The 26,399-nt window shown below is 39.1% G+C and overlaps 2 protein-coding genes across 5 annotated transcripts; one reads left to right on the top strand and one right to left on the bottom strand.

Moving 5' to 3' along the window:
• Window positions 1-2,888: 2,888 nt before the first annotated feature.
• uncx (UNC homeobox) lies at window positions 2,889-6,040 on the bottom strand. Its single transcript, XM_063470765.1, has 3 exons — window positions 5,735-6,040; window positions 5,050-5,225; window positions 2,889-4,245 (listed from the first exon to the last, which is right to left on the bottom strand). The coding sequence occupies exons 1-3, from the start codon at window positions 5,991-5,993 to the stop codon at window positions 3,205-3,207; spliced, it is 1,476 nt and encodes a 491-aa protein (XP_063326835.1). The 5' UTR covers window positions 5,994-6,040; the 3' UTR covers window positions 2,889-3,204.
• An 11,701-nt stretch (window positions 6,041-17,741) lies between these two features.
• zfand2a (zinc finger, AN1-type domain 2A) lies at window positions 17,742-23,963 on the top strand. Of its 4 annotated transcripts, none has more exons than XM_063470761.1 (10): window positions 17,742-17,919; window positions 18,466-18,563; window positions 19,072-19,166; window positions 20,222-20,353; window positions 20,437-20,588; window positions 20,707-20,835; window positions 20,950-21,025; window positions 21,121-21,197; window positions 23,361-23,445; window positions 23,639-23,963. In XM_063470761.1, the coding sequence occupies exons 2-10, from the start codon at window positions 18,509-18,511 to the stop codon at window positions 23,675-23,677; spliced, it is 840 nt and encodes a 279-aa protein (XP_063326831.1). In that variant the 5' UTR covers window positions 17,742-17,919; window positions 18,466-18,508; the 3' UTR covers window positions 23,678-23,963. The 4 variants fall into 4 exon arrangements, with proteins under 4 accessions (XP_063326831.1, XP_063326833.1, XP_063326834.1 ...); XM_063470763.1 differs by having other exon boundaries at window positions 23,361-23,491; XM_063470762.1 differs by having other exon boundaries at window positions 17,743-17,850.
• The last annotated feature ends 2,436 nt before the right edge of the window (window positions 23,964-26,399 follow it).

Genomic DNA, 26,399 nt, shown 5'->3' with positions numbered 1-26,399 from the left:
ACAAGAGTAGCCTGTACTGACAGATGGATTTGTGGGGAGAACACCATTGTCCATTTGAGTTGATTTGAGCATGAAAATTGTAAATCCTTCCCCGTCACTCTCATTTGAAAATATATTTGAGTAATATTGGCAAATCATATATATCTATATCTATATCTATCTATCTATCTATCTATCTATCTATCTATATATATATATATATATATATATATATATATATATATATATAGATATATAGATATATATATATAAATTCAGTGCGCAAAATAATACAATTTCTACGAGACAAAACCCCACAAATCTATATTTAATTCTGTGCACTAACAGATCATCACTTATGTAAATTTGTCTCCAATGTGACTTAGTTTGCTTGTATATATTACAGAAAATAAACCGATAAACCGTGTGTGATGGAAGCTAGTATAAAAACATTTGGATAGTCATTTGGCTTGGAAATGAGAGGCTTATTTCTGAAGACGCTGATTTAGTCTGCAGCTCGAATGCTGCAAATGAGACTCTTAATATCTCGGCCATAATTAATTGCGCAAATTTGTTTCTATTAAATAAAACTAACACATACTGAGAAAACTCTATTAGCCTTAATTAAGCTTGATATCCTAATTTAGGGAATGTGTGGCTGAAAACAAGCCGTTTTGGTAGATTTTTTTTTCTCTGTCTTTCTCCGATATGAAAAGCCTACCAGCTTTCTGCCTTTGGGCTGCTTTTCCTCCTTTGAGAGTTGGAAATGAGAAATGGAAATGGAAATACCAGGAGGTGCTAAATTAGCTGCCTGATCTGCACTTATTGCCGCATACAGGCCCCTATTACTTTGCCAATCTGTGCCTCTCTTTTAGCATTCCGGGCATGGAGAAGCTTCGAGATAGCAGATTTATCAAATGGGAAAATGAATGCATGATGATCAGTTAAATTGAAAATCAGCGTCTGCATGACAGCCCGACCTGACACCTCCGTAATTAGAAAGAAAAATGATGGCGTCCGATGCATAATAGAGCAAAAACAATTTACACTCTCCCATAATGATCCGGCGTTCAAATTGAAAATTTCTCCGGGTATAAATTGAATTCATAAAGTATGATTCATGGACGACACATCTCCTGCAGGCTGCCTGGGCATATCGATTGATAGTTTGTCTTGAATCATGCAGCGTGCAGCTCTCAGGCAAGAAAAGCTTAACTACTTAAGCAAATCGCTAATTTCACCTTAAGGCCACCAATGTGCAGCCAGCGATACTCCTATTCAGTGCGCTAATGAATTATGGATGAACTGGGCATACGTCCCAAATAGCCTCAGAGTAGCATGGAAAAACACACACCGAAGAATCTTAGGGGTTATTTCAAATTGGCTTCGGTTATCCCACAATTTAGTAAATACACCTCCTCAGACGTTTCTTTTTTTTAACCAAATCGCAGTGGTTGCAATTTGGTCTTTTCTGTCTGCATTTGTGTCAAAGTTTATAGCGGAAACGCGCAAAATGTAATCCATTATGCATCATACAAAAACACTGCAAAACTCCCCTCAAAACTGGGATTAATAGCGGAGTGTAAAATAAATTAATAATAAAAGAAGAAGCACAAAATCGATGTGGAATCTATCATCTCAGCACTATAAAGACCATGCAGAGATACACCTCTAACCCAGAGCCGTGCAGGCCTAATCTTGTGCGTGTTCACTGCGTGTGCCATGTTGGCTGCGCCTGCCCCTGCCCCCCACCAACCTAATAAGACATTGCTTCCTAGAGCAAACAGCTGCATGGGTTGAAATTTATGTAAATATTTTGAAAGGGACACTGGCTCAGAAATTCATTTGCGCCGGCTCAGATGTAAAGCTCACCCCTCTTATTTTCAATTTATTTGCAAATCAAGACCCAAAGAGAACACTAAAGGGCTTGTGGCTCTTAATAGTGAACCAGCAACTCTACATATAGCTGGACGGGATTTATTTTGTTGTTGTTGTTCTTGTAGTTTTGTCTAAAGATTATATATATATATATAATGTTGCTACACGGTCGCCTCGACATTTCTTCCTTTGGTCGTCTTGATATTGTGGTCAACACTGCTAATATTGCAAAAGGGAGCAGATGTCCCAGATCCTGCACGGCATCCCTGGGGAACACCAACCCTATTAGAACAAATGTGTTCTGCTATTGTAAATAGGCACGTTTGCCTCAGCCCGTCCTATTACAGCCGACGCATGATCAATAGGCTGATAACACAGAAACATCAATGTAAAGCGACAGAACAATGAGGGATATCATCGAACATCTATCTTAATATAGCCCTGCTACAAGGGGCCCTGACAAAGTGGGGAGAGAGATAGAAGAAGAAGAAGGGGAGAGGAGGAAGGAAAAAAAAGCTCATGAAAATGCCTCCCCACGAATCCCCATCTTCTATCCAATATGCACAAACACACACACTCCCAGCTGCCGGGGCTATTATTTTCCTATTTCAATTTGACACCCAGGCCTTTTCATGCTAATTCTATTATTCTTGGAAGTTTATGTGATTTCATATCACTAGAAATCGGTAATGTATTATAACCCCCTTTGAGCTAAAATAAACTGAATCCCCCTGCAGTAGCCACCGGGAAAATAATTACTTTCATATCAAAACTCTGCAGGAGTCGAGCGGGTCCTTTTCGCCTCAGGCTCGTAACCTCATTTCAGTGGGGGCTTATAGATGAATAAATTTGTTAAGGCAATATACAAAGTACAACATGAGATTTCTTAAGAAAGCCCTTCCTACTGTAGTCCTGCACTGGATGTGCTGCTATTTAAGGTCTCACACGGTTTGAGGTGCTTGTATACAATAGATTTATTTAAGAAAAACCTTACATATATAAATAGTATAATACCTTTCTTACAGCTCTTGAGGATTTTTGTTGGTGTCGTGGTCTCGTGTTTTGTTTTTCTTGACAAGTTATCACACATTAAAGGATATCTAGAGACTCCCGACTCGCACACACATACACACTCGCAGAGATTGGGAGAGAGAGAAGGAGCGAGAAGGAGAAGAGAGAGAGAGAGCACATTGTCAAAATATCAGCTGGGGAGGGGGGGGCTAGAAATTAGATGCAAAGATGTAGATTCTGGTTAACCTTTGGCCTAATGAAATGTGTAGTTTAGGGGCTATATCAGTATGGTTCTGCTGTTTTTCTTTCTTTTTTTCTTTAACCCCCCCTGCTCATTTATTCCATGTCGACATCTTCTTTAGAGTCTGTCTTTGTATCTGCAGGACAGTCACTGAGAACAGACTCGGAGCTGCTGGGGTGATCCTTGTTTTCTAAATGCTCTTTTTTGCCTGCATCCACAGACTCAACGAGCTGTGAACCGTGTTCGTGAGCGAAAGTCGAATCGCTGCAAATAACCGAGGTCTGAGTACTTTTGCCAGTGGAAAAGGCGGCCCTGGGCGGGCTCGTGTGCGGTGAATTTGTCTTTGCCTCTGATCCCACCTGTGCCCTTTGCGTGGTTTCTGCAGAGTCCGGCGAGCTGCTCGTACATCCCGCAGAGCTCGCAGAGACGCTGCAGCGGACGTGAGCCTGGGTTCTTTCCGCCGGCGTGTCACAGTCAGAGTTTACTGCTGTTGTCGTCTTCAGGGCAGTTTGAGGAACAATGAATCCAAGCGGCTGTGTGATGGGATAGAGCAGGAAGTGTCCCTTCCCTATCAAAGGCCGTGAGGAGGGTAAGGCCGCGGGGTTGCGTCTCGGTCTGTGGTCCGAAAGGAGGCTTTCGACGCTAAAAGGGTTGAGTTTCTGCATGCTGGAGGGTCTGCTGTTGTTGGAACACAGGCTTGGCCCGTGAATGGGGTCGGGCGAGTCCAGCTCGGAGTCGCCAGCGTCCCTGTCCAAGTGTCTTTGGTTGTGGTTTTGGCTCTGGAGAGGGTGAGGTGTTTGGTCGCAGCTCGATTGCGTTTGATTTCCCCCCACAGAGTCAAAGGGTGGGCCTGTGTTGTGGTCACTGTCGGTCACATGCGACACCCCGCTGTCGCTGTCTGATCCCGGGGTGTGAAATAAATCCCCAGAAACAAGCTTGTTCTGGGACTTTAGCAGCCGGCGCTCCTGCTTTCGTTTCTTCTTCTCCAGCCTGGTCAGCTCTCTCCGGGCGATCTCCTCCGGGTCCATGGGCTCCCCGCTGCAGGTGGTGGGGTGGGCGTTGTGAGCAGGTCGACCTGGACCTTTCTTTGTGTTCTCCTTTTTCCTCCATTTGGCTCTGCGATTTTGAAACCATACCTGCGGAGAAAAGAAAGGTGAACATGTGTGTAATGAGCACGTCTGTCATTGCAAAGGGGAAGTTAATTAGGCCCAAAATCGCCGGTGTGTTAACAATATGGTAATTAAACAAATACTCAGGTTATGTCTCGCTCTTGCTGATTTCTGTGCAGCTCTTTAATTAGGCCTTTGATTACATCCAAATAGCCTTAAATAAAAAGCTCTGGTTTTACATGATAACTGAAGTGTGGGTCATTAGAAGACTTTCCAAATAATATTTTTCCAAGGTAAACTCTCGAATACGATCAAACTTTGCCAACTTCCACTTGGCTGTTTTCAAAAATCTAACCAATAAAAAAAATAAAAAAGAATAAAAACAAAACAAAACAGGTATGTTAGGGACATATATCTTATGTCTTATTATATCTTATTATTTTTGGTTATATTTTAACATATATGACGAATATAAGCCAACATTGCCCCCCAAATAATTACCTAAAACTTCATCACTTGTTTGTTATTTTAAACAAACCTGTTATTATTATATTTATGCACTAACATAATTTATGAAACGCCAGAAAAAACACAATCATATTGTGAAATATTTTATTTATTACAAAAACATATCCTACATATAATATAGCTTATATTATTTCCCAAATTGCCCCATACTGCTGAAAGACTGAGTTACACTTTCTGTCTCTGTATAGCTTAAAATTGAAAACCTAATCTTTATCATGGATAAATAAAACGTAAACAAAGAGATAACAGAGAGACAGAGCTCACAGTCACGACTCGGATTCATAAAAATAAATACGTATTTACCTGAACCCTTGATTCTATCAAGTCCAACCGGAGAGCCAGTGCCTCCCTCATGAACACGTCCGGATAGTGACTCTCATTAAAAGCCTTTTCTAATTCCTCCAGCTGCCAACCTGTGAAATTTGTGCGAGTTCTTCGCCTCTTGCAGCCAGGGCTATCTTTGTCTGGGTCTCCCGAGTCTGACAGCAGAATGAGAATAAATGTAAACAGAGGATAAGTATTTTTTTCTTTTAATTGTCACATTTTAGCATATTTTAACAGCGTCGGTGTCATGCACGGGTAAAGGGTTTTGCAAAGTTTAGACCCGAAAAGGATGGTCTCATTTGAAAATTTGCAGCATTTCACACGTGTGTGTTGCAGCTTCCATGCAATTCTTTCTTTAAAAAAATAAATAAAAAAGCAAAGCTTAAAACGCTAACACGGGCATTCCCCTGCTCCAGTGATTACTGACTGACAGAAACATTGTTTTCCTTGGATGCATCTTCAGCTTTCGATGAATGAAATGAAGTCGGGGGGTGAAGAAGATAAATCTGTGCCTGTGTGCGAGCTTCTGCTCGCCTTTTAAACACGCGATGAAGAAGACAACTTGTATCGCAACATCCTGTCTTTGTTTCTTTCTGTTTTTTTGTCTCTATGCAACAAGCCAGCATTGATGGGAGGTTATTGTGTGCTGTGTAATGTGGCTTACCTGTCAGTTTGTACTGCTGATTATCTCCATTCATCCCGCAACCCGAAGACAAGAGGGGGTTGGAATTACCCACTGAAGCCGCACACGAACCATTAAGTAATCCGTCTATTGAGAAAGGAACCGCGGACGCAGATTGAAGTTGATGCCCGGCTAATTCGTAAACGTGATGGTGGCTCAGATGGTACGGGAAGCCCACCATCCCGCCGAGAGAGCCTCCGAACTGGGCGTGAGGTGGATCCAGTATCCTGCTGTCCATCATCCCGCAGGCAAAAGGAAACGACGTCTGGAGGCCGGTGATGGGAATTTAAAAAGCATGCAGTGAGTGTGGCCAACGAGTAGGGGACATGATGTGAAGGGAGCGATGAGCTGTACTTTATCCACATGAACCTCCCAATAATTAGCCCAGGCTCTGGGAATATGAGACCCAATGAAAAGCGGTAATGGACTCTGACGTCAGAGACGCGCTCTGCAAACGCTCCCCGTATCGATTGCTAATTAAAGCTGACATCCACCTCAATAAACAATATCAGAGCTGTCACAACAAGACAGGAGGGCTTTGATAAGAACTACATCGCAACTACACGGGGGACCCACCGGGAGGAAGGGCTCACTGAATGCCGGGAAGAAAAGGCTACAGGCGGATAGATTAGGCCACAGGCTCGATCCCAGACTTTTTGTTCACTAGAGGACCTGCAGATAGATAAATATTAGACCTGATTAAATAATAATGACAGTAATGATATATATGTATACTTTTCACGTAGACCCATGGGCTTAAAATATGTTTGCTGATATTATTTTTTGACCCATTGTTTCTTTCTCTTTTTTGACTTGCATGTATGAAGTGCATAGGATGGGGATAAAGTAAAAGATATATATTAGTAAAAATTAAAAAAGACCTCCGATCCTGCGGATGGCTGATCCTTTTTCTGCGGACAGTGGGGGTCAAGCATTGTCCCTAAACCCTACTTTGGGAACCACTGAGTTAAGAGGAACCCCCCACGTTAGGTATGGATCATCATTTAAATGCACTAAACCTTTTATACTCAGACAGGTCACCAGCAGGGCGTAAAACAAATAGGGTGATTGTTGGAAATATGGGTGTATTTAAAGGGTAGCTGAAGGCACAAAGTGAAAGTCAACCGATAATACTTTTACTGTTACAAGGCGAAAGCTTCGATTACGACCAGGGTTTTATGAACAAAATACATAACTATATAAATAAAAGCGTCAGCTGCTAGAGATTACTGCTAAACAACAAAGACAATACAAGCGAGCAGAATTAACAAAAAAAAAAAAAAAAGCCAGTCCCATATGTGCACTATACAAACATACACAACATTTCATGTCAGGAAACAAAAGTGGAAAGCTCCCCTGCTTGTGCAACCTGGCACTCAATATGTGACTAGCCTAAATCCTATCTGCTCATTAGGTTTTCAAATAATTAATTCGACTTTATTTATCCCAAGTCTGGCGCTGTCATAATGTTAATCAGAGTTGAAATTTCGCACCCCACTCATTCCCTGACCCTTGGCACCCGGATTGGCATGTTGTAATAACCTGAATCTCTCAACAGAAGCTGCGATAATTGTTACCCTATTAGCATGCAAATTGTTTAATTAATATTATTATGAGGAAGTATATAATCCGCTCGTCACTTGACCCCCAAGCCCAAATAACAACCCTCTGTATTTCAGCGTGTAGCTCTACATTTTAATGAACTCCTCAGAAATGATCTCGCCCATTTATCCATCTTCCTTTTTAGCAGCGGTGGGCTTGTCTTTGAAGCGCTCTGTCTTTGTATTTTAACTTTAATTTTAACGCACATGGACAAGATCTTATGAATAATTCCTCCCCGCTCATTCCCCTTTTTTTTGAACATCTAAAATTCAATAATTGCTTTTAGTCAATCCCAAGCATATATATGGGTTGCCCCCCACCCACCCCCACCCCCCACTCGGGCGCACACAGGAGCTCAGTGAAAAGCAGCCCTTGACACAGTCTCCTGAGACATTGCATTCAAATCCGTTTTTCTACAACGGGTGACATTGTCAGATTCTAGCTTTAATTAACCCGATAATAAGGCGAACAAGGCCAGCATTCAGCCGCGACGCTGCCCTGCCTTGTTACCTTTTTTACAACTGGACCTTTTGGCAGTTGTTCAGAGGAAAAAAGAAAATATTAATGTTTTTTTTGTCTTCCTGATTTATATGTCCAAGCCGTGTGTTACAACAGGACACAACATCTTTATTGCATTTATGTATTGTTGATCTGAATCAATAAGTGCACAGGGCCTATAAACTAATTGATTAACTTTCTATCCAGGAAGATAAATTCCACGACAAGTAAATAGGGGAGCCTGACAGATACACACTAATGCAATTTCAACAGTTTCCTTTAAAAAATAATTGTAAATTACAGCACTTGACAAGCCTAAGGTGTGCACTTACACAAAATAACGTAGAAAACAGCTTGCTCTGTCTAAAGCAACTCAACATTATCGTGACATTTTCCTGCTACTTGATATTTCCCTATGGCTGGCTCATTTCTCAGTTTGAGGCTTAGTCTCTTTCCTTATGCACAGATTCAATGACAAAAGGCCTCTCCAACCCTTAGTAATATATTTAAATTCATTCTTAAGACTAATAGCAGAATAGTCACGCAGACTGAAGCCCTGAGAGTGTGTTTTTCCTCTTATATGAGCGCCATATACTCGGTGCTACGCACACCTTATAGTTTTATTCTACCACTGCATCAATCCTCGCGTATTTAAATCATTTATAGGAGCGTTAAATGTTGCTTTATTCTCTTAGGGGTGCTCTTAAGGTGGCTGCTATAGGCTGTAAATCAACTACTCGCCACAGTGATGAATTAGGTGAAGAAAAACAGCAGTGGCAGTGCTAAACTCCCCTTAGCACACAAACTCCCCATGCCCACTCATTCATTTACTAGTCATACTCTAATCAAGGGATCAAAGGACCAAGCGAGCAGACTATAGGAACTCAGACGCATATTTGCCTAGAGTTTTACACACATTAAAGTTATTATTTTTAACTAAATAACCTGAAGTTAACTTTGTGTACTTGCGCTTTATCTTCCCCTCCCTAAATAAGGCTCTTTAATGCCAACTTTGTGTGTTGTTTGTCTGTTTGGCTGAGCATCCAATAAGAGGATTTTGCAGCTGCACACTCACCTGACTCCAGATAACCAGATAACTGAAATTCATAGGCTTGCCAACCTAATATAGGTGTTCAAATGATACACCCCAATCCCCTCCCAACCACCCCCCACCCCACCCCTAAAAAGACAGAGGCCTTATCAACATGCCCATCCAACACTGATGCCTACTTTAGTAGCAGAGAATCAAATTCATTTTTAATTAGGCAGGCAAATTAATAGGCAGCAGTTTAGGAGTTTAATTACTCAATTAACTTCACGCACGTTAATTTTTAACTATCTAAATTAGGTTGCACATTATTCGATTTGATGATAATTATAGAATTAAATCTAAATTAATTGTTTTGGATGATTTGGATGAACTAGATGCAATTCCAATTAAACAGCAGGAGGAAAAAAAAGCTGGTTGCCATTTTAAGCTCGCAAATCCTTTGATTCGATTTTAAGCAAGAAACTCTGCCTAGAAATTTTCCTCTGATCCTACAAATTCTCTTTCCCTCTAATCCCACAATTAAAAGTTTCCTCCCATCTAATTATCTGTAATTGTGCCGCTGTCAAAGTAGAATGGAGAAGTGAAAGCGATTGATTTGGACTTTTAATTCAGTTCATTTCTGATAGAAGAGAAAGTAATTCCCTTCAAATTACCTCATTCAATCCTGACACCCTAATGCCCTTCAAAATCTTTTTTTACTCCCCAGCATTTATATATTAAAAATGAAGCTAGAATGACTAGTGCCTCCTAATAATAATAACCAAACTTCCATTAGAATAATAATTTCATTTCAATTAAAACTGACTTATCACCTTTGCTAAAACGTGCTTAATATGCCGAAAATTATCAATGCTTGAAGGAGCCCAAACTGGGGAGTCTAATTGTAATCAGCAAATCAGAGGTGCTTGTCGCTGCCGTGCCTTTGCAGAGAGGCAGTCTCGGAAATAGAACTAATTTACTCAACTCCCCCGGGAAATCCGCTCAACAGATTAACATTTTCAAAATATAGTAATGATATAATTTGAGAAATGGTGACGCCAATTTGTGAGGAGCCTTTGTGCAGAATAATTTGCATTTTTTTTCCTTCGCCATCGCCTGCATTTTGCCCCCGTTAATTACAGCTCCGCAGATGAAGGGTGTGCTGTTTGACTCGGTGCTTATTATTCAACTTCAATCTAATAATTCAACTCTACAGTTATATGACAAAGTGTAGCCTATCCACATTTTAAGCCACCCTGCGTATAATCCCAAATGGGTGTGGATGGGTGAAAATGTGAATAGGTGCATATATGCATGCAGTCTGCTTGTCACCGTGTGCGTTATTGCAGTCAGTGCAGCCTCTGTGCTTGGCTGTGCTTAAGACTTGTACTTACAAGTGATGGGTTTGTCTGATTTGGAGCAGCATCCTCCAAAACTTCAGATATATGTGTGCAATAAATAAACCCTCCTGCCCTTCAGCTCACCTTCTGCCTACACGCTGTGCAGGTAAACTGCTCAAGAGCCGCATCCCCAAACTTTGACAACTAATCAAAGTATTAAATAAAAAACTGCGGATAAAGTTGAGTGGAGGCCACAGACATGTAGCTATTTTTTAACCGTCCAATATTAACTAGTTGCTAGGCTTGTTCACTTTACAAGCCAACTTGGAAGTGATGGCAGGATTGCCATCAATCCCTCGCTGTTTCCTCGCTGCAGAGCTGGTAGAGAGAGCGGTGACTGTACTCTGCAGCCCGGCCATCTGCTTCTGTACAAAAAAATACAAAAAAAAAACAACCCCAGAGATATTCACTAGAACTACACTGGGGATAAACAAGGCGAAAAAAATACATTTTGAAGCTCAATATGAGCTTTTCAAATGTTTGCTCGACAAACTTTAGCTGCATGTTTTAAGACTGCTCGTGCTCTACAAAAGATTGTTGAAAAATCTGCTTGCTGTTATTATTGTGTTTCTCATCAAGTTAGTATTTTCTCCATGAATACAATCATGCTCACACACTCTGTGTGCTTTACTTTGTTACAAGCCTTCCTCTCACACAGTTTATACACTTACACACTAACAAGGATCCATAAGTTTCTAAACCTACAGGCAACCTTGACCCCACATCAGAGCTCCACCAAAACCCCGTCTCAAGGGACGCGTTAGTGGTGGATAATAAGACCTGCTGTGCCCTCTAGTGGCTGGTCACTTTCAGTTGTTTAGCAAAAGGTAGGTAGTGGACAGACACACAAAAATAATAAAGACATCTTTGAAGAGGTTCACTATATCTAGATAAATCCCACAAAATAAAACAAATACCACAGATGGGTGCAATTTAATCTGAAACACATTCCTCACCATGTCACTGACCTATGATCTCTTAATAAGCCAACAGCTCGAAATGTCAAACGCACACAAGTTTGACAACGCTGACATATTTTTTATATAGATTTTTATTAAATATTGATGTCCTGAATTTAGGTGAAGACGTTTCATCAGATTTTGAGTGAAGAATAGAGATTTAAGACTTTTTCTTTTCTTTAGATGTACTTTTGTATTACTCAAATCCTCTATTGAGTTGTTGCTGTAATCCTCTAATACAACTGATAATCTAACTGCATCCTTAACAATAGCAGAAGAAGAGGAGGTTTGAGTCCACAGTGTGTGAGGAAGGGATGTGTGCAGAGCACCAGGTGTTTTCAGAGTAGTGCCATCTGGCCTCAGCTTTGGCAGCTTATGAGGCAGGTGCTGTAGAACAGCAGAGATATTTAAGCTGTGTAACTGCTTCTGTCAGTACCCTGTGATCCACTCGCCTATTACACGAACATCTCAGTGGGGAAATATTTCTACTGATGTCACTTAGATCGCTTCCTTTATTGATTCTTTTATAGATAATTACGCTGTAATTATGAAGGATCTCAAATACACATAACATTTTAAAATATTCATGTAAATCATTAAAGTCCCGGAGATATTTGGTCAGTCATTTGAACTACAGAAGTTTTAAATGCAGTAAAATATAGGCTGCTGTTATCATGCGAATGTCTTTTTTAGTGTAACTTCTTTGTCTTTGTGTTGGAAATTTGAATTATTAAAGAAATGACTGGATTTCTGAGTCATTATGACCATATAAACACAAAAACACATTGCATATGCAAAGTGTAACTGTTGTTTCAGGAATCGTGGATCTCCCTTAACCCAGAGAGTGCCAGCTTGTGGAAGAATCCTGCTGCCATCATCTGGTGAAACCTGCAAAGACACCACTTAGTGGGGAATTAAACCAACAGGGTTTCTGCTCTGATAAATTAACATTTTAAGCCATCAGTTTGCGCAAGATTTAAACTGTGTGCCATCTAAAACAATGCTAAAGTCTATTTCACTACATTATGCTCACTCATTATAGGGAACAGTCCAAACTAAAATTTAAGAATCCATTCTTGGCAAATTATCAGAAGATTGGATGATTGGTCCTGGGTTTAAATATTTAATGACGATTGGAATTATTATTATATGGCTCTATAAAACTTTTTAATAAAACTGAATTACACACATTTTCATGAACTGCATTACTTTCAAGGAGTCTTTTGGGGTTGAATATTTCAAAAGATAGAGAGCACTTAAATATTTTTCTGGCTGACAAATCATATCTGTGATGATCAATTTGCCAGGGAGACACTTAACTGTAATTCCAGGACCACAAAATGGCATGTATTATGAATCCTATTCAGTCTAAATCAAGTTAGCTAAAACCAAACAATAGTAAAATTGAGAATTTTAGCCAAACCTTGAATACAGCACATAATTAACACCAAAGTATGGATGATTGTTATTCCCTGTTGGAGTTTTTTTTTCTTCCTATCTCAAAAGGCTTATTATAAAAAAGCTGTGAAACATCATATGAAACACAAAATCCTTTTTAATAGTCTTCTTCCTTTTCTTCTTCTGCTTCTTCTTCTTCTTCTTCTTTTGGCTGCTTTCATTAAGGAGACACAGCAAATCATCTTTCTGCATTGCATGCTAACCCTAGCATCTTCCTCTGTCACACCAACCCTCTGCATGTCCTTCACTACATCCATGTATCTTCTGTGTGGTCTCCCTCTTTTTCCTCTGCCTGGCAGCTCTGTCTATGTATCCACTATCCTATGTATCCACTATCCCTCTATTCCATGTCCGAACCATCACAGCCTTGCCTCTTTGTCTCCAAACCTCTTACCCTGAGCAGGTCCTGTGATATACTCATTTCTAATGTCTTTTTCGGTCACTCCCAATGAGAATCTGAGCATTTCAACTCTGCTACTTCCAACTCCGCCTCCTGTCTTTATGTTAGTGCTACCATCTCCAAACCATACATTATACAGGGTTTCAATTTACTTTACCAGTCACAGTCCCGACATTTAAAGTACTCTCACCTCCACACTCTTGCTTTTCCTTTTCTCCCCCTGATGCCAAACACACCTTCTCCCTTTTCTAACATTAGCACAGTTTCCACTGACATCCTGTTGGTCAATAGGCCTCACTATGTCTCATTACCATCTCACAAACCTTTCCTTCCATTCTTACTACTTATACCCAGGCATTCATCTACATCCACTCCACCCTGCCTGCTCTCTTTTCTTCACATCTCTGGTGCACTGTCTTTTGGTTTGGTATGATATAAGTTATTTAAAATCATCCACCTTCTCTGTTTCTAGTCCTTGCATCTTTACTGTTACACTAGTCTGCCTCTCATTCATGCACATGTACTCCGTTCTACTGAGGTTCATTCCTCTTCTCTCCAAAGCATACCTCCACTCTCAAGGCTCTCTTTCACCTGTTCCTTACTGTATGAGTAGCTGTCAGCACACATTGTAGTCCATGGAAAGTTCTACCTGATCTCATCTGTCAACCTATCCATCACCACTGCAAACAAGAAAGGGCTCAGAGCTGAACCCTCATGCAATTGCACCTGCACGTTTAGCACATCTGTCACTCCTACCACATACATTACCACTATCTTGTTATCCTCATACATGCCCTGGATAACGCTCACTCTTGACTTCCCCACTCAGTACCAGTCTTGTCTCAGTACTCTATCCTATGCTTTCTCTAGATCCACAAAGACACAGTGCAACTCCTGACCATTTCTGTATTTCTCCAGTGTCTGTTATGTATGGGCCTCAGGGGTCAAGCCCCACCCAATAAAGTCCTCGTGTCTTCTCAGCTGAATTCTACTCATACACTAATAAGTTGCACTAATTTGTAAAATTTGGCAATGAAAAACTTAAACACGACAAAAAAGTTATTGCACTGGAACCTCAGTTTAATTATTTGGTTCAAAGTAGTCCGGTGCTTCGGCAGCAATCTTGTTAGTCAGCATGACTGAAGAAGGCGCTGAGCAGATGGGCCTATGCAGGTCAGACTTTGGGAAGTACCCCTCGTGTCTCTTTGAAACTAAAAAGAGGTCATTTATCAGCTTGTGCAGCTAGTTTTAAAGCATGGCTCTGCTCGTAAATTGCAAAACAAATGAAATGGAAATGTGCTGATGTTGTGCCCTTATAGCCCACTGTGTGGTGATTTCACTGATCCACTTCTGTAGCTAGAGAAAATGTCTCTCCTGTTTGTCTCCTGCTTTGCTTCTGCAATCTAAGACAGATAGTTTTGCACTAACTGTGGCTACATTATGAGAGTACTATACATTTGTGGTTATAAATGGGGGGGGGGGGGGGGGGTCGGGGGGGCCAAAGTAACAAATTATCCTCTGCACCTACTGATTTACTATCTTTCCATCATCTGTCCTCCTCTGTCTCATTTTTTCTTTCTTCAGCTCCTCAAAGCACTCTTTCTGCTTTCATTTGTTAGCACATTTCCATCTCTATCTTTAAGCACCCTAACCTGCTGCACATCTTTTCCAGTCAATACAAGTCCTGTTCTCGTTCCTTATTGTCCAGCCTCACATAAAACTCAGTGCAAGCCTTTTTTCTTTGCCTTTGTCACAACTCTCTTAACATACGCCTGGACTCCAAGTACTCCTGTCTACTTTATTCAACACCCTAACTGTCCCACCTTTTCTTTGCCAACCTGTATTGCCAATTATCCATCCATTCATCCATTAATAAACCAACGAAAACACATTACATACACTGCATTCAGCATCAACAAAGTCAAATGAGTGGATCAAAAATTAAACAAAAGTGTCACATTTCTTTAAAAAAAACTCTGTACCTTCAAAAGGTTTGGATCCAAGACCTCAAATACAACTTAATGACAGGAACTGGATAATATGCTGATAAACCTTAACATCTAGTATCAAACCCATTGCTCTCCTATTTCAAGTTTCTTAACATAACCCACTCCACTGGTAAAATCCACTCTTTGTGGATAGATTTACAGCGCTTTAATGAATATGTTTTGGACTTGTGAGGATGTAAGGATGTGTCCCTTTTCTAGAAAACAAGTTTGGTCTTTAACAACAAAGATTTGCAGAATGTTGCTGCAGTTTAAAATGTAAAACTTGATTATTTACTGATGACTTGGAACAATCTCAGAAGTCTGTTTCCTTCCTCCCTCACAGCCTGCAGGAAGAAGATATCCTGAGATGCATACATAGGAGTAACAAATTACTCTTTTCAGCCTAGATTTAACCTGCAGATCAGGAAGAGAAATAATGAGAGACATTCTGCTTTTTCACACTAAATGAACTCCTACTAAACATACAACCAATATAAATTTGACTTCATGTCATTAAACAGTTTTGTCTGAAATATCTGGAAAGGTATTAAACTCAGGAGAAATGGTCTTGTAAATAATATAGTCCTATAAAGATCCTACCTCATTACACCCTTTCTTACTTCTGACTTCTATTGACCTTGTCTGTGAATAAAACCAATGAAACTCAACAAACACCTATATACAGCTGAAAGGCTCTGGAAAACCCCAGAAGGTGAAACTCAATTTTAGACTATTATGTCGAATTTATGATAATGATTCACTCTTACATGTCACTTCAACTGATGAATAGGAGCCAGACAAAGTGAACTCTAGTGAGAAATTAATTAAGATACAAGCCTGTTTTCAAGGACAATTAGCTGGCAGGGAGGGTGAAGTACATACAAGGCTGGGGAAAGAAATAGCCCCTGACAAGTAAAGTGTTCTTGACTGCATCGCTTGCCTGAAAAAAAGTAATGTGCTTCAGAAAATGAAAATGCTGAAGAGATGTTAAGTGTCATTATGTTTCTCTGCACTCAAGAGAAGAACACATGGGAGTCTTTTGTTCAATGCTAGCTTCAGTCAGAGCTACAGGCAACCTGAGAAGCGGGTGTTCTTACAGACAGATGTGAAGAATGCTTGATAGATTATTATTTAGGTCCTTTTTGTTAACTGCATTACATTTTGCTGGGGTTCATAATATCAATATTAAGGTGGTTATTATTCAAGCAAACTTTAAGCCACCACCATTATTACTAAATTGACTTAGAGTGTCCTTATTCTCTGTGGAGCAGTTACACATTATGACCACTATGGGTCAGTGTGAACAAGACAACATACAGCAATGTATGAGAACTCTAACTACACTACACACAGCACTAATCTGATTGTTAAAGGTTTTCATTGTTTTTCTTCGCTCAGTGTCTATTTAGGTTATGGCTCTATGAGCTGAATAAACAAAGTATGGCAAGATATACTTTGTTCATCCCAGTTTGGGAAATATTTTAAAACCACAAACTCAATTTTCACTCTTCTTAAATAATGTTTTAGATGTAGAGTTTGCACTGGTCTTCACATCCAAAATCATAATTCAAACAGGTTACACGTGTTTTCATGACTTGTAGGCAACAGCTTTTCAGGTTAAATATTTCAAAATAAAAGTAACCTGGTTCTCCGGCTGATATAAATGTGGTGATCAGTTTGCCAGAGATCCTAGTGATTCCAGGAACAAATTACAAGTATTTTCAACTCTTTCTAACTCTTTCTTCTTTTTTAAGAAATTAAGGGGGAAAACAGACAAACTGATACAGAACACAATCAAATTCAAAGTATCCCATTTGTTACATTAAGTAGAGCTTCTGAAGGTTGTTTCATATTGTTAAAAAGCTGTGAAAATGTCTCAGGGCAGAGATTGGTAGGCACAGTCAAGATCCAAGTTGGGCTTTTCTTAAGACCAAAAACAAAACAAAATAAAAGAGCAAAAGCCTTCAATAGGATTGTTACTGGTACAGTTCATAGAAATAAGCTATGCAGAATACTGTAATGAATGACTTTGTATGCTTATAGCTGTTTATTTTATAATTATACATTTAATGACAGTAGTGTTACCATTCAGTTAGTGTATATGTTGGTACAAAGCCATTAGAGTTTCATGATAAATCACAGTGTATTACTTTTCTTTCTTTTGAAGATTGTTCATTTTTACGAGAGTAAATGCAAATATATAAAACGCTCATGTTGCCATGTCTGCCTGGTTACTTTATTTAAAAACGAACCGGTAGATACTCTAGTATGCTATGACACAATCTGATACTGCGCTTCGTCTTTGTTTCACTCACAGCCTGTGGTTTCACCTACTTACAAAATATTTTTAAGAATATCAGACCACTTCCTGTGAATTTTTTTTTTTTTTTTAAAAACTGTCAGAATAGAGCAGTGTTTGTATACCCCTGTTTAAAATAATAAAAACAACAATAATCTCCTTTAACTTTCTTAAAAAAATAAAATAAAATCTGCCAATTTCTTTATAGCAGCTACATGGCGTCCAGATAAATGACAGTCATCATGAGTAGTGAGTAAAATTGTGGATCCTTCCAGACATTTCATCTGTGATTCAGCTCTAGGAAACTACACCCAGGATGACGTGTTTCTCTGACGTAGAGTGCGTGCGTGAGACATCAAAATTCGATGAAAACAGCCAGCTGAGCATAACAGCACGCAGATGTCGGTGCTCAGGGATCACCCGTGAAACTATTACCAAGAAGGACCGACAAAGTCAGAATTAAGGTGAATGAGTTAAGATAACGTTATTGCCTCCTACAGTAGCACAGCAGAGCGACAGGAAAACGGAATCTGGTGAGTGAAATTTAGACCAACGCTTAGGTTAACTGTCAGATTCACCTTGCTAGCTTTGTTAGCTAAGCAAACAGCTAAGCAAACATTAACATGAACAAAACAGCTGTCTTTTACTCATGTTTACTACGCCTTTTTGGAGGTCTAGTCTAAAACAAGTGCAGTTCATTTGTTTGGTTTGACCTGTTCGACGTTTACAGACAGTTTCATACTGGCTTATTAGTTAGCTCTATTTAAGTGCTAAGTAGTTATGTTATTATATCAAGCGTGCGTTAATAGCGTCAGCTGAAAATATTTAATAATTCTGATTTAATATCGGACATTTTTTTTCCTTTGCTGTCACAAGATCGCAACCAGCTTGAGAGAAACTTGGTTATGTAACTAAACTAATCGTTTAAGTTAGCTTAGCTTAGCTTCTGGCTAGCAATTTAGCAATCTCATCGTAGATCAGGGACTCATAACCATATGACTCAGTGTTAATACAATAAAAACATTAGCTGGCGTACAGCAAGACGAGTCTTACCGTGAGATTTTCCCCTGTTCCTTTAGGTTTGAAATTCACAGGATATTGCTTCAAAAGTAGCTTTAAGAGATGGAGTTCCCAGATTTAGGAGAGCACTGCTCTGAGAAGACCTGCAAACGTTTAGGTGAGTTTAAAGCGCACAGTCATGTTCCCTCCATTGTTTACGTTTCGAGGCTTGGTTGGAACTTTAATAATAAAGTTCCTTCAGTGGCAGGCTGCGGCACCCACGGTGTGGGACGGAGAGATTTCGCAGGTCTTTCCTCCCCACTGCTGTCAGACTCCACAACAAAGACTCTAACTGATCATATACACACATCCACAAATGTGCTATAACACAAATGTGCAATAATCTTTCTGGCACCGTTGTATTTTTCACTCTGTTGTATATAGCATTTGTATTCTATTTTTATCCTATTGTATATTTTATTCTATTTTATTCTACTGTATATAGTATTCTATTTTTATTCTATTCTGTACAGTTGTGTACTGTATTTATTCTTATTTTATTTTATTCTAATTGTCCTTCATAACTTTTGCACTGTCCACTTCCTGCTGTGACAAAACAAATTTCCCACGTGTGGGACTAATAAAGGTCATCTTATCTTATCTTAATAACTTTGTCAACAATACAGATTTTCTGCCTATGAGATGTGATGCTTGTCAAGAGATATTCTGCAAGGATCACATAACCTATGCAAATCACAAATGCACATCATCCTACAAAAAGGTAAGTGATATCTAAAGTACAGATTTACTGCTTTGTTGAAAATGTTTCATTATTATTTAGTTACAATATCCTTATAAATTTCATTAAAGTCAACATTGTAATAACTGCTGTTTAAAGTATGTAATTATTGGGCAAGAATACATGAGATTACAGAAATGATCATTTAAAAATCCTTTTGTGTTAAATGTCCCTGATTTTCAGGTATTTTGACCTAATATTGGAGTCTAAGAAAAATGTATATTTTAGCATTTATTTGCATCACGATAAATGCTATTCATGCTTTTCACATTTTTGTTCTTATTGTGGCTGCAATTGATGTTATGTTTACAGTTAGTGAGAGAGGTTGTGGTAACTGTTGTGGCCTTAGCAGGGCCTGCTGTAGTTTTCCTGTGTGTGTTTTACCCTCATTCACACCTGCATTAGGTGCTGCTCTTTGCAGCCGACTCCACACAGTAATCAGGCTAGGGAGTACTTCAGGTGAGGGAGGGAGTAGCTCAGTGTTTGTCTGTTTACTCCTCCTCTGTGGAGGGGAGAGTGCTTTGACTTTTTAATCTTTGCGTCCAGAGTTTTGTTGTTTCGTTTTCTTTCAGCTTGTCTATCTCTGAGTTTAATTGGTAATAAAATCTTAAAATTTATAGCAAATTCTGCCTCCTCGTCTCCTTTTCCACTAGGTATTTTTGTTGTTTCTGCCAAGTGACTGTAACAAATTCCTGAATGAAAAGGAGACAAGGAGGCAGGATCTGGGCAAAATAAAGGCTAAAAGACAGGGAAAAGCTGATTTCACCATCAACAACAAACAAATAAATAAATACAAGTAAAAGAAATGCCAAAAAATTAAAAAAAAAAACAAAACCTCCACATAGCAACAATAAGCACCTACCATGCTGTCAGGACACTGGCTCTGACTCTAGGGCTCTCCTTCCCCTCAGTTTAAGCAGTTACTGAAGTAAAATGCAAAAGTAGATACAGTAATCTACTGGACTGTTTTGATGTTCTGTAATCATGTTTCCTTTTTAAAAAACATTTTCTTTTTTTTCTTATATTTGTCCCTGTAGGATATCCAGGTACCAGTATGCCCTTTGTGTAACACCCCCATTCCTGTCAAGAGAGGAGAGATGCCTGACATTAAAGTTGGTGAACACATTGATCGGGACTGTAAATCCGACCCCGCACAAAGAAAGAGAAAGGTTAGTATAACACTGATTTGTGTTTTACCCAGCAGCCAGTTAGAATCAACACAGTAATAACTGACAATGTTTTTCTTTTTCAGATTTTCACAAATAAATGCTCGAAAGGAGGCTGTAAGCAGAAGGAGATGATAAGAGTTACCTGTGACCAGTGTCATTTAAATTACTGTCTTAAACACCGTCACCCACTAGACCATGATTGTAAGACTGACGGGAAACCTCTGTCCAAATCTGGGTGAGTACCGTTGAACTGTTCATCGATAATGCTGTTCTTTCATCTGAAATCTGACAGTGTGGGCCTTTGAACTGATTATTTTCCCTTTTTTTTTTTTTTTTAATTGCTGATGTCTCAGACATGCTGCTTTAATGAGGACCCAAGGTACTTCCTCCGCCTCTGCCTCTACTTCCAGTTCTTCCAGTTCAGGAAACACAAGACCTGTTTCTAATGGTCTAAATGCAAATAGCAGAAGTCACAGCACTGGGTGAGTATTTCTAGCTGGTATTAAATTTAAATGTGTCAGAGAAAATGGGTAATGTTTGTAATTTAAGATTTGTTTTTTTGGTTTTTTTTGGTTTTTTATTTATTTGTTTTTTAGCTCTGCCCAGCGAATTTCTACTTCAGTTTCAGCTCAGAATGTTATACCACCATCAGCATCATTTCAGGCCGGCCTGGTATGTATATTGTTTACACAGCATGATGCCATTAATTAAAAAAAAAAAAGTGTGGTCAATGTAAACATGGGTGTGGTGCTGTGCTCTCATTGCAGACAGAAGAACAGGCTTTACAAAGAGCTTTGGAGATGTCTTTGGCTGATTCAAGGCAGACAGTTGCGCCAGCACTTAGGTGAGTATGTTTTTCTCCGAATGCCAAAATTGTTCACCCCCCTTGAAGCCACTCATGTCTGTGCTGGTGTGAATGGAGGAGTGTTTTTGTCACTGACCTTCAGCTTAAAAGTGCTGTTTCTTAGAAAGTCATTGAGAGCAACAATGAAAGGGAAGGCAAACGGAGAAAATTAAGTGTTAAACAATGTTAATGAATCTGACTGAATCAGCTCTTATGGTACCATGGCTATCAGGCTGTATTGTTTTTTGCATTTGATGGGAAGGAAATGAACTTCATGTGACGTTCCTCAAGGAGTGGTCAAATTAAAAAAATCTTAAGTTTTCTAGCAGTTGAATTTGTATTTGAATAAAACAATCATCAAAAGACTTACTAGCGTATATGGTTTGGACAGAAAGACAAGAGGCAGAGCTGAAGATACTAAGATTTTCTTTGGGAGTAGTGAGACTGGGCATGATTAGAAATTAGTACATCAGAGGGGCAGCTGAGGTTGGGCAGTTTGAAGACTGGGTTTGTGAGGCAAGGCTGAGATGGTCTGGATAAAGTACAGAGTGTGGATATATCGGACAAAGGTTGTTGAATGTGGAGCTGCCAGACAGGAGGAAAAGCGGAACACCAAAGAGGATGTAGTGGAGTTGGACATGCTGAGGTTTGGTGTGACAGAGGAGGATGCTAGGGATGGGGTGAGATGGAGGCAGATGATCTGCTGTGGCAGCTCCTAAAGGGAGCAGCCAAAAGTAGTAGTTGTCTGTTTTCACACATTAATTCAAAAGTCCTTTCTTACATGTAGGTCAGAGCGGCAGAGAGTCGGCTTCAGCTGTGTTTAATTACATGAAATACCTTGGTTTAGGTAAAGGGTGCTGCCTGACTCGAGCAGGCAGACAGGAAACATGATGACCACTCACTGACTGTGAACCAACCAGATAATTGACAAATTTATTCAGTCGAACACAACACTGACTCGGTATGCACAAGCTGCCAAATTGAAAACTGTTTAATGCTTGATCTAAATGTGTCGGACATGCAGTGTCTAGGAAAGTTCAGGTAAATGTGTAAAAGCGGCTTTTGAGTGTCAGATATGTTGAGAGGGGACTATTATTTTATCCTCTAATATCGCTGTTGCATTATCCTCTATGGGGTTTAAATATTTTATAACACTCATATCTATGTGCATTATGGAAATATTATTCCACTTGGAAACATTTTTCCAGTAGCAGATAGCCTGTGAGACACACTCAGTGTGGCTGAGATGTGCTTCTCATACATCTCTTGACTTTCAGTCCTCCAATCAACTCGGTAATAGAAAGCAATAATATCTAATGTCATATCTTAACCATAGAGATGGTTTATTAGATTTAATAAAGGAGGAAACGTGCTCTGCAGTTTTCCCTTTTATCTTACATGGTGTGAACATATTTAAAAATTTTGTTTTGACAGTTTTCCTGGAATTGCTAAAGGAAATTGAATCCTCAGCTTTGCTTGCTGCAAGTTTATTCCCCTAAACAAGCGCTCTTAATTGACAGAGACAGTTTCACCACACGGCCAATCATTAGCTTCTTCACACTTATGATAGGAAACTCCAAAACAGCTATTTAGCAGACCTGATGTTTGTAAAATGTAATGTATGAGGGGGCACTAAGACTGGTAACGCTTATAATAGAGGTGTAAATTATATACACAAGTGATGCTTCACTAATGCATGACTCACAACAACATGATGCAGGATGTTTCATAAACTCATGTAAAATTCATGGTGCTATGACACTTTATGAAGTTGCTGACCTTTTTTATGGGCTTGGTTCAGATCAGCAGAGCAGCAGTGAATTTTAAGTCCATAACAAAAACTCCATAATGTGTTTATGCAAACATTGACTTTTTTTTCTGTTTCTGTGAGGGAGGTCAATTTTGGTGTCCAGCAAAAATGTTTTCTTTCCATCAAGGAAAAATCACGTTCAGCCAGGAAAATCATCTTCATATAATAATTATATTCTTCATTTATCTGTTGTGTAAATGACAAGTGGTTTCACACACAAACTAAACTCCACTAAAAACAATTAAAGTCTTCATATTTTTTTTCCTTTCCTTCTTTTGAGCATATTTCTCTCAGTCCTTCCAATGTTTTTTTTGGGTTTTTTCCCCACTAACATTTTCTTGTTTGTGTCTCAGCCCTCAGGAGCAGGAGGATCTGGCTCTCGCTCAGGCTCTCGCTGCCAGTGAAGAAGAATACAGACGCCAGCAGCAGAGACAACAGGTACCAGGAAAGCTTATCCGTCAGTAGCATGCTAACAAGAACGCATGTAGGTACACTGTTGTCACAGCAACCCTTCCTTTTTAAACGTTCTTTTTGGTAGAAGATGAGACCAAATTGCTTTTTAGTACATTTTTAGTCATGTGACGTGTACAAGTGCGGTGAATCTTTGTAACTTTGTTTTCTCTTTGCTTAGGGAAGAGACTCCAAACAGTCCACCTGCAGCCTTTCTTAATCTCAGACCACCATTTTAGACTTCAAGCTGTGCTAATTATTTCCTAGAAACTGCACATGTGAAGTGTCACTTTCCGGGATCAGTGATTCTTCAGTGACACATACTCGCTCTTGGAAGTTGCTGACACATTACCGCCTTCTACAATATAAGCACATATACTTTCCAGCAGAATCTGTCATTTTTACAAATGATTTGCTCTGTAAATATTTTATATGCCTATCATGATGAATCCATTATATTAAAATGTATGATTATTGAATAAATTATGTCAAAGACGCACCCTGAACCCTCGAGTTTGTCAGTTAATTCAGATTTACACTTGCACTTGGAAAAGATGGGCTCTTATTTGGGCTAATCTGCAAGTCCATTTGAATCCATTAGTGATTTGGAATTATCAAGTAATCTATAAAGCCTTTTAGCTGTTGAGGGTAGAGTTTGTTAAATTTGGGTCAGGTTTACTAATTATGAGTACTATGCAGAAGTCTTGAGGGATTCCTTTTTTTCTTTATATATTGAAAATGGGAAAGTGGTGGCAGCAATTTATTGAAACGTCTGCAAATGTGCATGTAAATACAATTTTAAAAGGTGAAAACTGAGTTTCTTAAGATTGAAAACGAGTATTTGGTTTTACCGCCTTTATTCTTCAACACAGCCTGAGCTCTCAGGCAAGCTTTCTTGTCATTTGTAAATAATGTTATAATGGGGAGACAACGCCATTTCTATTAATGTGCCATTGTGTGTTGTTTTCCGGGTGTGCTTTTACTGCATTGTCATACTGAAAAATGAAGACTCTGCCAAACACTTTCCAAATGGTTTTCCATGGTCGATGAAAATCTGCCTGTATTTTTCTACTTTCATAAACAGCTACTGGCTGAAGTGCAGCCCCAACCCTCCACTGTTTTACAAATGGTTGTAGATACTCACTGTTCTCCTGCTCTCCTGACCACCTCTGTACATATTAATGGTGATTTGAACCAAAAATTGGATTGTTGGCCCTACGACAGACTGGGGACCTGTCTGGGGTGTACCCTGCATCTCGCCCTGTGGTAGCTGGGATAGGCTTCAGCTCCAATCTTAGCCTTTTCACCCTGTTTCACTTCATTAAGAAGATAAGAAGGAAAAAAAAAGTTAAAATTTTAAATTTCTGCCTTGCTCAGTTGCGTAGATAAAATACTAGTTTGCCTTCCCCTTTTTAATAGATCAGTAAGTAGTTTAACAAACAAGTCTCCTGAAAATTCTCAGATACAGTGTATGGACTGAGAAAGCATTGACTGTCCACAGAAGAACTTTGAGACATCTTCCTCAAGACCATTTCAAAAATGTTGAAGTCAGGCTCCTTGGAAGCAAAATATTAAGAATTAGGGGTGACACAAGACTTGCACAGTACTGTACAGAGAATTTTATTACCACAAGCAATTAAGGACTTTATTTTACAATGCTTCGACCTTCAGACCTTCAGCAGCCATAATAAAGGTCTAATGTAAACCATGGTGAAAATGCGTGCAAATAATTAACAGCATGCTGGTCTTGACTGCTCTGTATTTTACATAAGAAGTTAAAGCAAGCATTAATTTAATCATTATGTTTAAAAGTGTAATGTTCTTTGTAAACAATGGCTAGATAAGGTTGGATGAATAAAAATATGTGGACAGCAGTGTAATTAGCAGCGTATAATAAATGCACTTTTCACTGCTGCTGCACTATCAGGGTAGCCTGCTGTACCTGAGATTATCCCTCTTTGAGCAACGTAAGTTGGGATGTGGGAAATTTTGACAAATCTTTAAAATACAGATATATAAGAATGGAAATAATGGTTAGTTGCAGAGCTACTGGTTACACTGGTTATTATACTCTTTTACTTGTAGCAATTATTCAGGTGTTGTACAGCAGAGGGCAGTAAGGCATCATAAATGGTGCTCATTTTCTTTCCATAGGAAGCTGATTATTATTCCACAGCTGTTAGTCAGAAACAAACTCTTTATCTTTGAGAAAAAAATTAAACTATTTTAATGTTTTTTTTTTTGTTGTTGTTGTTGTTTTTTCCTTTGCTGCCATTTACATGATAAACAGTCGGGATAAAAAAAAGTTCACTAAGCTTTTCAGTTTGTGTGGCAGCAGATGAAGTGTTGGACAGTGTTGTGACATTAGCTGCCCAAAGCAATTTACATAATAATATTTAATAAGCATGGCTGAAGGGCGAACAGCTGCTGGACATGACCTCTTTAACCTACTGCGTTTACCATGTGTCACAAAAATCTAATTACCATTATTACAGTGAAATGGTTACTCAGTCATTTCACACTTTGCACGATGCACTAGATATCTATGCATGCATCACTTACATCGTGCAGTGATTTAATCCCTTATAGATCGTAATTGTAATTTCAGCTATCTGCAAACAGCCAATTGTGGCTATTCAAAGCATGCTTTGCTATTAAAAACACTGGATGATTTTATTTTTTTTTTAAATTTTGTAGCCACTAGAAGGTCTGATCAGTTGTAAGATCTTGCCGCATAAATTTACATATTCATTAGGAAAGTCATTTTCTTTAAGCTAATATAGATGCTAACAGCTTTAGAGGATTTGGGGCACACATTCAAACCTACATTTTATGCACAACATTAATTTAATCAGTTAATTTATTGTAAGGAATACCAAATTGTTACTATTTGAAATATTCCAGTCCACCTTATTAGCCAACAGTAATGTAATTTTTGCATT

This window comes from Pelmatolapia mariae, linkage group LG4 (genome assembly GCF_036321145.2).
Source record: "Pelmatolapia mariae isolate MD_Pm_ZW linkage group LG4, Pm_UMD_F_2, whole genome shotgun sequence".
Classification (NCBI taxonomy): domain Eukaryota; kingdom Metazoa; phylum Chordata; class Actinopteri; order Cichliformes; family Cichlidae; genus Pelmatolapia; species Pelmatolapia mariae.
The sequence above is the reverse complement of the archived record's forward strand: the minus strand, read 5'-3'. Positions and strand labels throughout refer to the sequence as shown.